The following is a 13,291-nucleotide window of genomic DNA, read 5'->3' as shown; positions in this document are numbered from 1 at the left end:
ATAACCTTGCAAACCCTTTAACAGCTGCACTGTATTCTTTTTTATAAGGACACATACATTTATTAAACTGGTCCCACAGAAAGGCATTTGGATTGTTTCCAACCTTTTGTCTTTATTAACAATGTTGCAATATACTTCCTGGTCATACTTTATTATTATTTTACCCTTGGCAAGTTTATCACCAACTCTGACAGAATCCTAAAACATATTACATAAACTAAAGAATACACTGGAAAAAAAAAAAAAGAACATATTGATCTTAGTCTTTCTTAAATAATCCACAGAACAATTCTTACTTGGTTTTTATGGCTTTTCTTTCATTCTATCCCTCATACCAATATTAGCCTTTTTATCACAACTTTCTGTGATTTAGGAAACTTCCAAGTTTCAGGAAAAATATTTTCAGAGTATAAAAACTCATTAAAATTTCTTCAAATCTTAGGAAAATGTTAATTTGTTATTATAACTATTTACATTGTTATAAAACACTAAATTTAATGAATTCATATTAAACTGTTATCAAGTACTGGTGACTTTGAAACAATCAATAAAGTGTTATTATTTAAGCAGAATCAGTTTTCTTTTTAATTCATCATTTGCTTAATATAAAACAAACTATCCACTTTGTAATTTTGATGTAGACTTTTAAAATAACTCTCTTTATACATTTTTTTTACACAGTTGTTTTTAAAGATATACTAATATAGTCATTTGGATAAATAATTTTTAACTCAGTTGTTCTTGTGTATAACAAAGCCTACTACTCTCTTAGATAATATCTTACTAAGACAGGACGTAATGATGGAAGGATAGTGGCTGATACATTTGAGACAGGTCATTGTGATTGGTGATAAATGACTTTAGGGCAATACATTGGTTTACTTCTTTGAGTTCTTCCAAGTTTACACACAGGTGGTGGTTCAGGCTAGAAAAGTTCAGCTGCAAAAGGCTTGAAATCACACTTTCGTGAACAGCTTGCTCATTCAAACATTAACCAAGATTGTTCAATAATCAATGCCTTATTAAGGATTACTATAGGGTTTAAATCCCACTTAAATTGTTTAATTGAGTAGGAAAATATGGTTAAATATATTCAAGAATAACCCTAAACTATCCTGTTGAGGAGTTAAGGGAGAAAATGCATGTATTAGCTAGTATGCTTGGTCACTAGTGCCCTACAAGGGTTGGGGTGTAAAAGCTTCTAACCTTGAAACACTTGCTGTGCAGAAGAGTCCTGAGGTGAACTGAGACGGAGCTACTCATAAGGCATTTTTTGACAAATCTATATATGATACGGCTTTCAGTATAGTCATTTCACAAAAAGCCTCAGATGAAGCTTCAAATTTCAACTGCCTATTTGGATGCCAACCTAAAATATGTATAAATTTTGTGTGCAATGTGCTTAGTCGCTCAATTGTGTCCAACTCTTTGTGACCCCATGGACTGTAGCTCCTCTGTCCATGTGGATTCTATAGGCAAGAATACTGGAGTGGACTGCCATGCCCTCCTCCAGGGGATCTTCCTAATCCAGGTATCAAACCCAGGTCTCCCGCATTGCAGGCAGATTCTTTACCATCTGAGACACCAGGAAAGGCCATAAATTGTGTGGAATATACAAAATTCTTCTTGGGAGCTGAGGAAATTGTTCTGAAACACAGGTCCAAGGAGGGGTCACATGTTAGCAGCAGACAGCAAAAACGAAGAGGTTTCAACAGAACTACCATTGCCAGTCTCACCCAACCAACACCCATGACCACATTACCAGGGCAAATAGTCCTTCTGTATCCACAGGAGATTGGTGCCAGGACCCCCAGAGACACCAAAATCCACAAGTGTTTAAATAGTGCAACATTTGCATATAACTTATGCAAACCCTCAAGGATCCTTTAAATCATCTCCAGATTACTTATAATACCCAATACAACATAAAGTCTATGTAAATAAAGTTTTGCTTTTTGGAACTTTCTGGATTTTTTTTTCAATTTATTTTTGACTGACAGTTGGTTGAATCCTTGGATACAGAACCCATGGATACGGAGGGCCAACTGTACTCTCAACTGCAGACTCCCACATTTGCGATGAAGAGCGTCTCACATGGGCAACTCTCTGCAGTATGTACCTAGATAAGTAGCAAGGACATATATATTTATTAATGTTTCTCCTAACTAGCACTGGGAAGGCCAGATAAATGATGGAAGATAAATATATCTTTCATTCTATTTTTAACAGATGCCTCAAAGCAAATTTCGAAAAGTATCCTCCCAGATCCAACATTAGTCACATATTTATATTAATAGTTATATGTAACTACCTCTTGTTGCTTTGCTAAATTTCCATAACACTTATGATCCCACTCATTTATGCAGCATTTAACAAATACTTCTAAATATCACAGCTGTATATTTTATACTACTTAACTAAAAAACAGAATATGTTCAATTGTTATAGAAACAAGGAGTTGTGGAACGGTAATTAATGCTGTTTTACAGATCAACCGTATCAATCGAGAAAATGTTTCTTAATGAATCTCAGATGCCTTCACTTTTGAACATTTTTAATTTTGAAATATACCATCTAAAACCCCATTAAACAAACGAGTGGGGCTCAAAAGTGGCTGCATATTCTGTGGCAAGTCTCTTTGAGGAAAAACATAAGTTTATAATGCCTTATATATTTTTCTTACATTAAATAACAAGAACAAATGTAAAATTCAGCGGGGATAAAAGATGACGAATATAAACTCTTTAAATACAAGGGCTCAATACTTCTTTGCTTCCCCCACAGTGACCAATAAAGTTCTAGACACTGTTAGTACTTATTTGATATGCACTAATTAATGAGATGGTTGATATAGTTGATATGGACTAATTAATGGGATGGTTAGATAGCATCACCGATTCAATGGACATGAACTTGAGCAAACCCCGGGAGACAGTGGAGGACAGGGAAGCCTGGTGTGCTTAGGGTCAAAAACAATTGGAAAAGAGTTAGTAACTGAACAACAACAACGATAATTTTAGAAAAGTAAAACTCTACAATTCTTTGAAAATAAAGCCATTCTACCACCTCTTCAAAACAAAAGGAAATTAACAATATTAAAGTGAAGAATACGTAAAAGGAAAAAATCCAGTCATCCAATCAGCACTCACCACAATCACAAAAACATCCTCTAATTTGGTGTTTATTTTACTGATTTTCTTTGACCATTATTCTTACATTAAGATTCAAGGTAAATATTAAACAAGCTTCTTAATAACCAAAAAAAAAAAAACAAACACTGTACCTCACTGAAATAAATTAGAATATTATCATGGAGGTGGGGGAGAGCAGAACTAAAATTCTATGTTCTCCAAGATGAAGAGCAAAGTTTCTTGTATATACTTTTAGGGTTTAAAAACCAATACAGCTAAGTCTCATTATTTTAATTATAGTTAAAATAAAAACCTATTTAACACCAAACATTTTCCCTCCAGAAAAGCACCAAAGGTCTACAATATAGTAGAAAACAACTTACAAAGGAGAATAACCCTGAATTGTTTCCTCATTTCTTATCTTCCCATATGAAATGAACTGAAGGTTAGTTATACCTTCAGTACAGTGAGTCCCTCTGCCTCCCCTCCCCCTTACCATTTACTTCCTAAATCATAATATGTAATCATCCCCTCTGGCAACAGTAATTGATCCAGAGGAGGAAACCTGATCCAGGCCTGAGCCATCAAGCTTCTCTCGGGAATTTGATTGTGAGAGATGCCTATGACTAAGAGAGCATCCTAAAAACGGCCAGTTCTGCCTGCTGAGATCCAAGGAGCTGCCTAAGGCCAGGCCACTCCAAGGTTTAGCCATCTAGGTCTTCCTTCAAGCCTAGCCCCATTTGGCTTAAGACAGTCTCTTTTCCATTGTTTATAAAGAATCCAAAGTATTTACAAAACAAAGTCACTGCAAGACGGTATGTATACAGCCCATTCTCTAAATTCACGTCCTGCACTGGTAATAACTGAATATAAGATAATTAACTTATGTACACCTGAAACTAATACAGTAAATCAACTACAGTTCAATTAAAAACTAATTTCTAAAAAAGTTAATTTCTAAATTTTAATATCTATGCCATCAAGAATAAACCTCTAAAACATGGTACTGGAGGACACAGGGATAATATATTATTTAGTTGTTTTGTAACTGTTCTCTTAAATATCATAAAAGTCATTATAAACTTATGATTTTCCTCAAAGAGACTTGCCACACAATATGAAGCCACTTTGGGGCTCCACTGGTTGGTTTCTTGGGGTTTTAAATTGTATATTTCAAAATAAAAATATTTAGCTCTTTTATACTGTTTCCATGTACACTTTTTCCCCCAATTTGATTTTAAACTTAATAAAGTCAGATGACAAGTGTTTTAAATTTTCTTTCCATAGTTCGTCAGAACCAGAGGCTATCAAGCCCAACTCTATAAGTTTGGATCAGGAAATGTTGTTATATGTAAGTTTCTAAGAAGGTCCAAGAGAGGAAAGAAAAAAAGAAAGGAAAGGGAAAGAAAAAAAAATTTTTTTAGATTGGAATGAAATGACACTAGTCTGCAAAAGTGACTCCTGAGTCTTGACTTAGTTTGCTGTTAGGTCTTCCTCTTTTCCAAAATCACTCAAACTAAGTGAGTTTCTGAGAGGAGATGGAAACAGTCAATGTTACAAACCTGAAAGAATGGTATCTCTTTTCCATCTAATAGCAAGAGTGTTAAGGGCTAACAATTTCATGCACATAGCCCAAAGGCATTACTCAGGCCACTTAGTTTGGCCTCCAAAATAGTCTGTGTCTTCTCTTTGTCCTTGTTCCTCTGAATACATGAATACTATACTGTAATCATAGAGATCAAAATGAACGTCAATCAAAAAAAGTCAGAATAAACACTATGAATTACAGCATAGAGTAGCAATGCTTCAGATCCATGCCTTTGAACTATTCTAGCAACCAAAAAAGGGTTCCCACTTCATATCTAGTCTTGAAGTTCCTTAGAAACCTAACAATCTTGTTTGGAGTTGGTGCTGATTACCTGTGCTGATTTTCTTGGTAAAGACCGTTCCAGCCCGTATCCCATTGTTGATTTCACTATTTGCCAAAACTAAAACACAGCAATCCACAGCAATAAAGGAATTATAAACAAGGATGACTGTTCTTTTATAAAAACACTCAAATAACTGCAATTAGCTTGTGATTCCAAAGTAGAGCAGGTTTAAGTTACCGGCAGTAAGCTGATCAAATTAAACTATTCAACAGTAACCAGACACGCTAGATAGGAAAACATACAGGGTATCTGAATTTCTTTTTAGCAAAGACATCCAAGTGCACTGCTCAGTTATCTCTTAAAGGCTTAAGACATCTGCTTTACCTTACAGTATTACATTTACCTTCCACTTTCATACACAGATAAGTGTCACAAGGATGACAAAAATCTCAGGTACCTCGTATTTTGTACCTTAAATTACATTATAAAACAACTCACAAGGAAAATGGAAAGTGGAATAGACTTGGAGGATCTCAGGTTCCTGATTAAGAAGCTCCGATTCTAGGTGCATGTGTGTGCTCTAATATACACACTTAACAAGGGTCAGAGATGACCACAGTCATGGATAGGAGGATCAGACATGCAACCAAAAAAATGCATAAACCAATGTTATGCAGCTCTTTATAAATTTCAGATAAAAACTCCCCTAATCATTAAAACATTTATGGAGATATTTTCTTAAAACACACTGACATTGAACTGCAGATTTCAAGTCAAAAAAATTTTCTCTCATGAATAAAACCCTTCCTTTAAAAGGGTTTTCAAAACATAATACAGACAAAAGTCCCATTTTAAAAAATGTCATGGGACTTCCTATTTTGTAAAGAGGAATTTTATTACATTGAATTAAATATAATTAAAAGTTGGTTCAATGTAAAGAACCATCCATCTTGGAGCCAGAGTAGCCATGGGAACTGTCCTCTATTAACTGTCCCATTTTTTTTTTTTTTTTTAAATTGAGCATACAACAAACTGAGGAGAAGGCAATGGCACCCCACTCCAGTACTCTTGCCTGGAAAATCCCATGGATGGAGAAGCCTGGAAGGTTGCAGTCCATGGGGTCACTGAGGGTCGGACACGACTAAGTGACCTCACTTTCATGCATTGGAGAAGGAAATGGCAACCCACTCCAGTGTTCTTGCCTGGAGAATCCCAGGGACAGGGGAGCCTGGTGGGCTGCCGTCTCTGGGGTCGCACAGAGTCGGACACGACTGAAGTGACTTAGCATACAACAAACTGTGGAAAATTCTTGGAGATGGGACTACCAGACCACCTTACCTGCCACCTGAGAATCCTGTGTGCAAGTCAAGAAGCAACAGTTAGAACTGGACATGGAACAATGGACTGGTTCAAAATTGGGAAAGGAGTACATCAAGGCTGTATACTATCACCCTGTTTATTTAACTTCTATGAAGAGTACATCATGCGAAATGCTGGGCTGGATGAATCACAAGCTGAAATCTTCAACCCTGAATATTCATTGGAAGGACTGATGCTGAAGCTAATGCTCCAATACTGTGGCCACCTGAGGCTAAGAGCTGACTCCCTGGAAAAGACCCTGATGCTGGGAAAGATTGAGGGCGCGAGGAGTAGGGGGTGACAGAGGATGAGATGGTTGGATGGCATCATCGACTCAATGGACATGAGTTTGAGCAAACTCCTGTAGATAGTGAAGGACAGGGAAGCCTGGCATGCTGCTGTTCATGGCATCACAAAGAGTTGGACACAACTTAGCAACTGAACAACAACACAGAGTTGATTTACAATGTTGTGTTAGTTTCAGGTAGACAGTGAAGTGATTCGTTATACACACATATATACCTTTTTTTTTTTCAGATTCCTTTCCCTTATAGGTTATTACAAAACATTGTGTTCCCTGTGCTATACACACTTTACTGTTCTTTTCAAATGCTTTCCCCAGACAATACTGAATACCTCAACATCCCTTTTTCTACTGATAAAAAGTACTCTAACATCACCAATCTTCACTTACTGTTTGCTATGTAGCTAATCCACATTAAACTTTGGTGTCAACACTGACTTAGTCCCCAAAACATACATAGATTTGTATCCATTACTGTTAAGTAAGCTATTAAGTATATTATCAATTTACAAGTTCACTCTAGATTTGTTCTAGGCAACAATTCTTCCTAAAGATACTTAAAACAACCAAACTAATCTACCCTTTCTCACCAAAATTAAAGAAACAGAATAATATTGGTCAGATTACTGAAGATAATTTCATATAATTAAAAAAATTTATGCCTCAAAAATAAAGATAATGCTATATTATCTATACTAATACAGTAAGCTTAAATAGTGAACAACTTTGAGATCTACTGCCCTCAGCAAAGAAAAACTGTTTAATAGAAACACATGGCAGTCCACTGAAATTTGTTGAGGAAATGCACAAAAATTATACAATTATCAGTTATCTATTTTCTCATAGATACAGGAGATAAAACTTTAAAGGAGTAAAGCCTTTGAACATAATAGTACAACATAAAAAAATACTAGCTAAAAATACTATGTAACAATTGTTAATCCAAGGAACGCTGGGGATTCCACATTAAGCTCACATCAATAGTCAATTAAATTGCCCAGGAATATATTAAAAATAATAAGGCTTTCCCAGTGGCTCAGCGGCAAAGAATTCGCCTGCAATGCAGGAGACACAGGAGATGTGGGTTCAATCCCTGAGTGGGGAAGATCCTCTGGAGGAGGGCATGGCAACCCACTCCAGTATCCTTGCCTGGAGAATCCCATGAACAGAGGAGCCTTGTGGGCTACTGCTCATAGGGTCACAGTCAGACACAACTGAAGTGACTGAGCATGAGTATTAAAATAATACAGGAAAGAGCTAAACTACGGAATTCAAAGAAATTTCTAAGGGTGATTCAGGTCACACAATATATATTTGTTAAGTATTTACTTCCTCTCTGCCTCACAGGGCTTCCCTAGTGGCTCCGATGGTAAAGAATCTGCCTGCAATGCAGGAGACCTGGGTTTGATCCCTGGGTTGGAAAGGATCTCCTGAAGGAGGGCATGGCAACTCACTCCAGTATTCTTGCCTGGAGAATCCCATGGAGAGAGGAGCCTATCGGGCTACAGTCCATGGGGTCGCAAAGAATCGATACAACTGAGCGACTAAGCACACACTGCCTCATGTAGTACTGGGTGCTATGGAAGAAAACAAAAAGGGAATGAGTCCTCTTTCTGAGAAACCTACATTCTAATAGTACTAAATCACTTCAGTTGTGTCCGACTCTGCACTGGCAGGTGGGTTCTTAGCACTAGCGCCACCTGGAAAGCATTCTATTAGGGAAAGCACAATAATTCAAGAAAGTAAAATTTAACCAAGTACACCACACAGTGGTAATCACTTATGTACGATCTTGGAAAATACTATATATAGAAAACAATCCTGATATGAGACAAAGAAACAGCAATTGTTATAAAACTGGAAGAATGGCTTACCTTAAATGCTAATTCTCCACCAGCTTCAAAATTACGGAAGGTGGTTTAGAAGATAATTTTAGCTGTCTAAGGTCAAGGCATTAAAAGAACATTGAAGTTATTTTCTTTTAAATTATCTCTCAACCTTTCTGAGTATTTCAAGGAGAAAGTCTCAGTTGCTGCTGATATGTCTTTTGCATTTCTTTATCACTTGCTAATTGCTGGTTTCAGACCCTTCAGCAGATACCCACATCTAGCTACAAAAATTTTTTTCATTGTGCTTAGTTTTATGGCCAACTTTACATACAGCATGTGACAGGACATACTTTCCCTTTATAATTAATTTTACTTAGTATTTCCTCTTTACATTAACATTAAAACCCTGGGGAAAATCACAAAGAAAGGAAATACTGTTCTAGCTACCCCGATCACAGGCAACTAACCTCATGCCTGTCACAGCCAAGACTGCCAAGCTTTACTTTCACCAGAACAATAAACAAGCCCATGCTTAAGGCCTGATATAAAGTACAATAGTCAAAATCTCTGTGGTTTCTATTCGACGAAATGAAGAAAATAGAGACTAATTTACTTTGAGGGAATTGGGGTAGGGGGACAGTAATGACCTTCTAATAAAACTATTTTTGTGTTGCCAGGAAGGGGCCTTCCTATTCCCATATTTTAACCTTTTGAAAAACCCACACTAACACGCTTCTCCATCCCCATCCTGGCAATACTTTTCTAAGTAACAGTTGTCCACTAGACTATAAACACCTTGTGAGCACAAGCCCTGCCTTTGTCAGCTAAAACTCTGGGGCTAAGTGGTCCCCTATAGATATTTATTATGCGATTGTTGGATGAATGAACTATGCCAGAAATTGGTCCTATACTTAATTCTTCTTCTCTTTTTCCTGCAAGACCTATTGAATTAAGTCATCCTTCCATCCAAGTCCTACACACTTATTTAAGGATCTAAAGTATAAGTATCTAACAAGTTATAACTTCCTATAAATCCCAAATCTAAAATGATGATGAAAATGCCACAAGCTTTGCACCTATTCTTTCCAAAAAGATCTTTTATATTTAAAATAAATAGTTACATGCAATGTCAGCTTTTCTTTTAAAAAACTGTATTTTCATTGGGAGAAATTCCTTATTTTATGATTCCATTAGAGACACATTATGTGTATACCACTTCTGGAGAAACACTACAAAATCTGAGCTTATGGCATGAATATGACAAAATATACTGATTAAACTCTAAAAAGTGCATATTATTTTCAATAATACACAAAACTTAAATCATCAAACAGAGCAATTCAAGTCCAAATGTCCTTCCAAAAGTTGACTTTTCCCAGCTCTCTATACTTCTTAAGAATTTCAACAGTCCATAACTATCAATTTTATAACTCAGGAGAACTTCACTAAGAGATGTCAGCTTACTGGGACTGACCAAATAATATAGTTACCAAAGTGAATCACAACAGATATTCTTAAATCTATTCATTATCTATCTACCAGCATTAACAAGACATTAAGAATCCTCTACAAGACATTAAGAATCCTTTGGGTTCTTAAAACACTAGAAGAATATAAATTTTTAAAATTATATAAGGAAGGTAGCAAGTCAAAATTTTACAGGTGAGTCAAATCTGTCTAACAAGTTTGCTCATACATGTCTCCTCTATCTTCAGCCAACACTAAAGCCAAACTTGGCTCCTTATCACTCACTTCTCTCCAGACTTTCCAAGGGCATCAGATCAGATCAGCCCATGACCTCCTTCAAAACTACTTTTTGCAGTAACATGGCAATACCCTCTCCAACCATCAAGTGAGTTCTACTTCTTTTCAAAGTGATTATTAAAATTGAGGATCTTTTAGAATGAAGGCAAAATGGTTACATCCCCCAAAACTTCTTACAACCTATATTGTTATTTATGTTAGCTATTTCTGTATAAAAGAATTTGCCTGCAATACAGGAGACCCGGGTTCGATTCTTGGGTTGGGAAGATCCCCTGGAGAAGGAAATGGCAACCCACTGGAGTATTCTTGCCTGGAGAATCCCATGGACAGAGGAGCCCAGTTTGCAACAGTTGGACAGGACTTAGCAGCTAAACCACAACCATTTCTGTATAAGGAAGATATCAGAAATGACAGTGAAGTAGATAAAGGGGTCTCCAACCTCTCCTCCCCCCCAGAGTTAGGTATTCCCATACTTTGCCACAGCACAGCAATATAGGATCTTAAGAGAAAAGGAAGGTGATGGTCAGTTTTCTGGAGCAGCTCCTACAGCAGTATGAGGCAACACCTTTAGGGGTGTCATGAGTAACCTCCTATGTGTCTAGCCAGAGAGGTGGAAGAATAGAAGACTGGAAGAGAAGTGGTGGTGGTGGTAGTGGTAATAATAAGAAGCAGCTTAACCCAGAAACGGGCAGGATGGATTTCCTCATGCAAAAAACAAAATTTTCTCATTTAACTTTTGATGTACTTATGATTACTTTTTTCTGCCTGCCAAAATGGTATTCAATTTTAGGTTCAGTCCGACTCTTTGCGACCCCATGAATCGCAGCACGCCAGGCCTCCCTGTCCATCACCAATTCCCGGAGTTCACCCAGACTCAGGTCCATCGAGTCAGTGATGCCATCCAGCCATCTCATCCTCTGCAGTCCCCTTCTCCTGCCCCCAATCCCTCCCAGCATCAGAGTCTTTTCCAATGAGTCAACTCTTCGCATGAGGTGGCCAAAGTACTGGAGTTGGTAGAACACTTCTCATCAAGCAGGCCTACGAACTTGTTAGAATGCACACAGCATTATTATATTATGCCATGTACACAGTTCATGAAGAAGAAACATTCTTGCAACCTAAACAGCAGTTAACTTCAGACATTACCATTCGTTCAGAAAGGGCTTATTGCTCAACTATTTCGAATTTTGAAATTCGTAACAGTTAACTATGAGCCTTTAGAAAGGCCCAGCCTCTTGGCTGCTTCAAAGCAAACGACAAATAGGAAGAAGGCTTACAATGAAAACCACGAGTCTTCCGGGAGGAAGTATATTACCATTCCATTTCCCGAAAGTTCACTCTAGGTGTGAGCGTTAACAATGTAAATATTTCTAAATACTAGATCTGACACTTGTATTCTTTTACTTGCCTCACTCGTAAAAGAGCTGGGATGCCTACCTTTAGGACCAACAAGTAAAATTAACGTTCCTTAGTATAACCGTGTACCGAGTAAAAAAAGGGGCCATTACACGGTTATAAACCGCCCTAAAGCCCAGAAGTGTGTTCTCATGTCAACAAAGTGGACCCGAAGAGGCAAAGCTCGGCAAGCTCGGGCCTGCAGGTGGGGGAGTGGCGAGTTTGGATTTCTGGGCGTTTCGGCCCGGTTGGTATCCCCTGGGCGGATGGGTGATGACGGGGACGATTTTGCGGCCCTTTAGGGTCTCTGCCCGGAGCCGGCAGCAGGCCTCGGGCGGTAGCTCCTCAAACTCGAACGGTCTCCCATCTCCACCCCGGCCCCAGTCCTGGGTTTGAGCACTGGTCCTCGGACCGAACACTGCAACTCCCCAGGCATCGCGCATCTCAAAGGCTCCCAGAGTCAAGCCGCATTTTCCTCCTGAGCCATCACGAGCCCGCAGCCCGAGACCCAGGTCAGGGGTCTCCGACCTCCCGCCATTTCTCCACGTCGCCGCAGCTCGTAGTAAGAGGAAAGAACCTCAAGGTGACACCTTATTTCGGACGGTGGATGCGAGTTCTGGGCCCGAGCTCAGGGGCCGGCTTCCCGTCAGAGCCCTGCCGCCTCACCTGGCAGCGGCACACGATGTCGGCGTCCTGCGCTAGCAGATCTACCACCTTCCCCTTGCCTTCGTCGCCCCACTGCGCGCCGAGCACCACCGTTACCCGGTTCCCTCCAGGCCGCGTCCTGGGGCGGCCGCAGTCGCCGTTGGGCAAGGAGGATGCCGCCGGGTTGGTCTCGGCAAACGCCATGGCTCCGGAGACACGAGGAGAGCCCAAATGGGAGGCGGGTAGCTTGAAGTGCGCGAACTGAGCTGCCCTGCGGTCGCCAGCCACATGCGGAGGAAGAAGGAGCCAGAGCCAGCCCGGCCCCGCCCCACCTGCCGGGTCGCCACCCTCCCACCAGGCCCGCCCCGCGCTCCCGCCGCCCTCTCAGAGGGACACCGGGACCTCCCCGCGCACGCCGGCCTTGGCAGCACCGCCCCAGGGAAAAGCCACGCCCCTTCCGCGGCCGGGCGCGCCCCTCCAGTGCGAACTCAGAACGGAAAGGATGGGGGCGGGGCTTCGAGCGCGCTTCACCCTCAACGCCCCGCCCACCAGCCCTTTCTCGGGCTTTTCAAACTGGAGAGGCGGGGAGGTACGTGCCAGTGCGTCAGACTACAACTCCCGGCAGCGCTCTGGTCAAAGTGGTGTATTCCGGTGATTTGGTGTCTGCCATCTGCACGTTTCAGTTTGTGAAAAATGTTTGTTTTTAAGTTGTTTCTTAATATGCTTTTATTAGGGAATGAGATAGTGTATACAAAATACGAAGGGTGGAATTTCAAAATACAAATGGGATGAAATTGGAACATACTATAGATTTAAAATTGGAAAGCAAGGTCTGAAAGTAAGAACAGAGATGCGAACGGGCGTCAGAAAAGGGCAAACTCGAACGTAAAGCAGTAATGTAGAGGTCATTAGGCCTGAAAATCTACAGAATACGTAGAGTCCTATACCTTATTAGAATTAAATGCCGATGTCATTATAATGTATGCCAGAATA

General features: G+C 39.7%; 1 protein-coding gene across 1 annotated transcript in view; it reads right to left on the bottom strand.

Annotated features, from left to right (window-relative positions):
- ADSS2 (adenylosuccinate synthase 2) overlaps positions 1-12,775 on the bottom strand; it is a 32,575-nt gene extending 19,800 nt beyond the window's left edge. The window contains exon 1 of the mRNA XM_061382476.1: positions 12,320-12,775. Coding sequence (XP_061238460.1) covers positions 12,320-12,502 — 183 coding nt within the window. The 5' untranslated portion in view covers positions 12,503-12,775. The remainder of the gene's footprint in view (positions 1-12,319) is intronic.
- Between the last annotated feature and the right edge of the window lie 516 nt (positions 12,776-13,291).

The sequence above is a fragment of the Bos javanicus genome, chromosome 16 (genome assembly GCF_032452875.1).
Source record: "Bos javanicus breed banteng chromosome 16, ARS-OSU_banteng_1.0, whole genome shotgun sequence".
NCBI classification, from domain to species: domain Eukaryota; kingdom Metazoa; phylum Chordata; class Mammalia; order Artiodactyla; family Bovidae; genus Bos; species Bos javanicus.
Note: the sequence above shows the minus strand (reverse complement) of the source record. Positions and strands in the feature narration are given on the sequence as shown.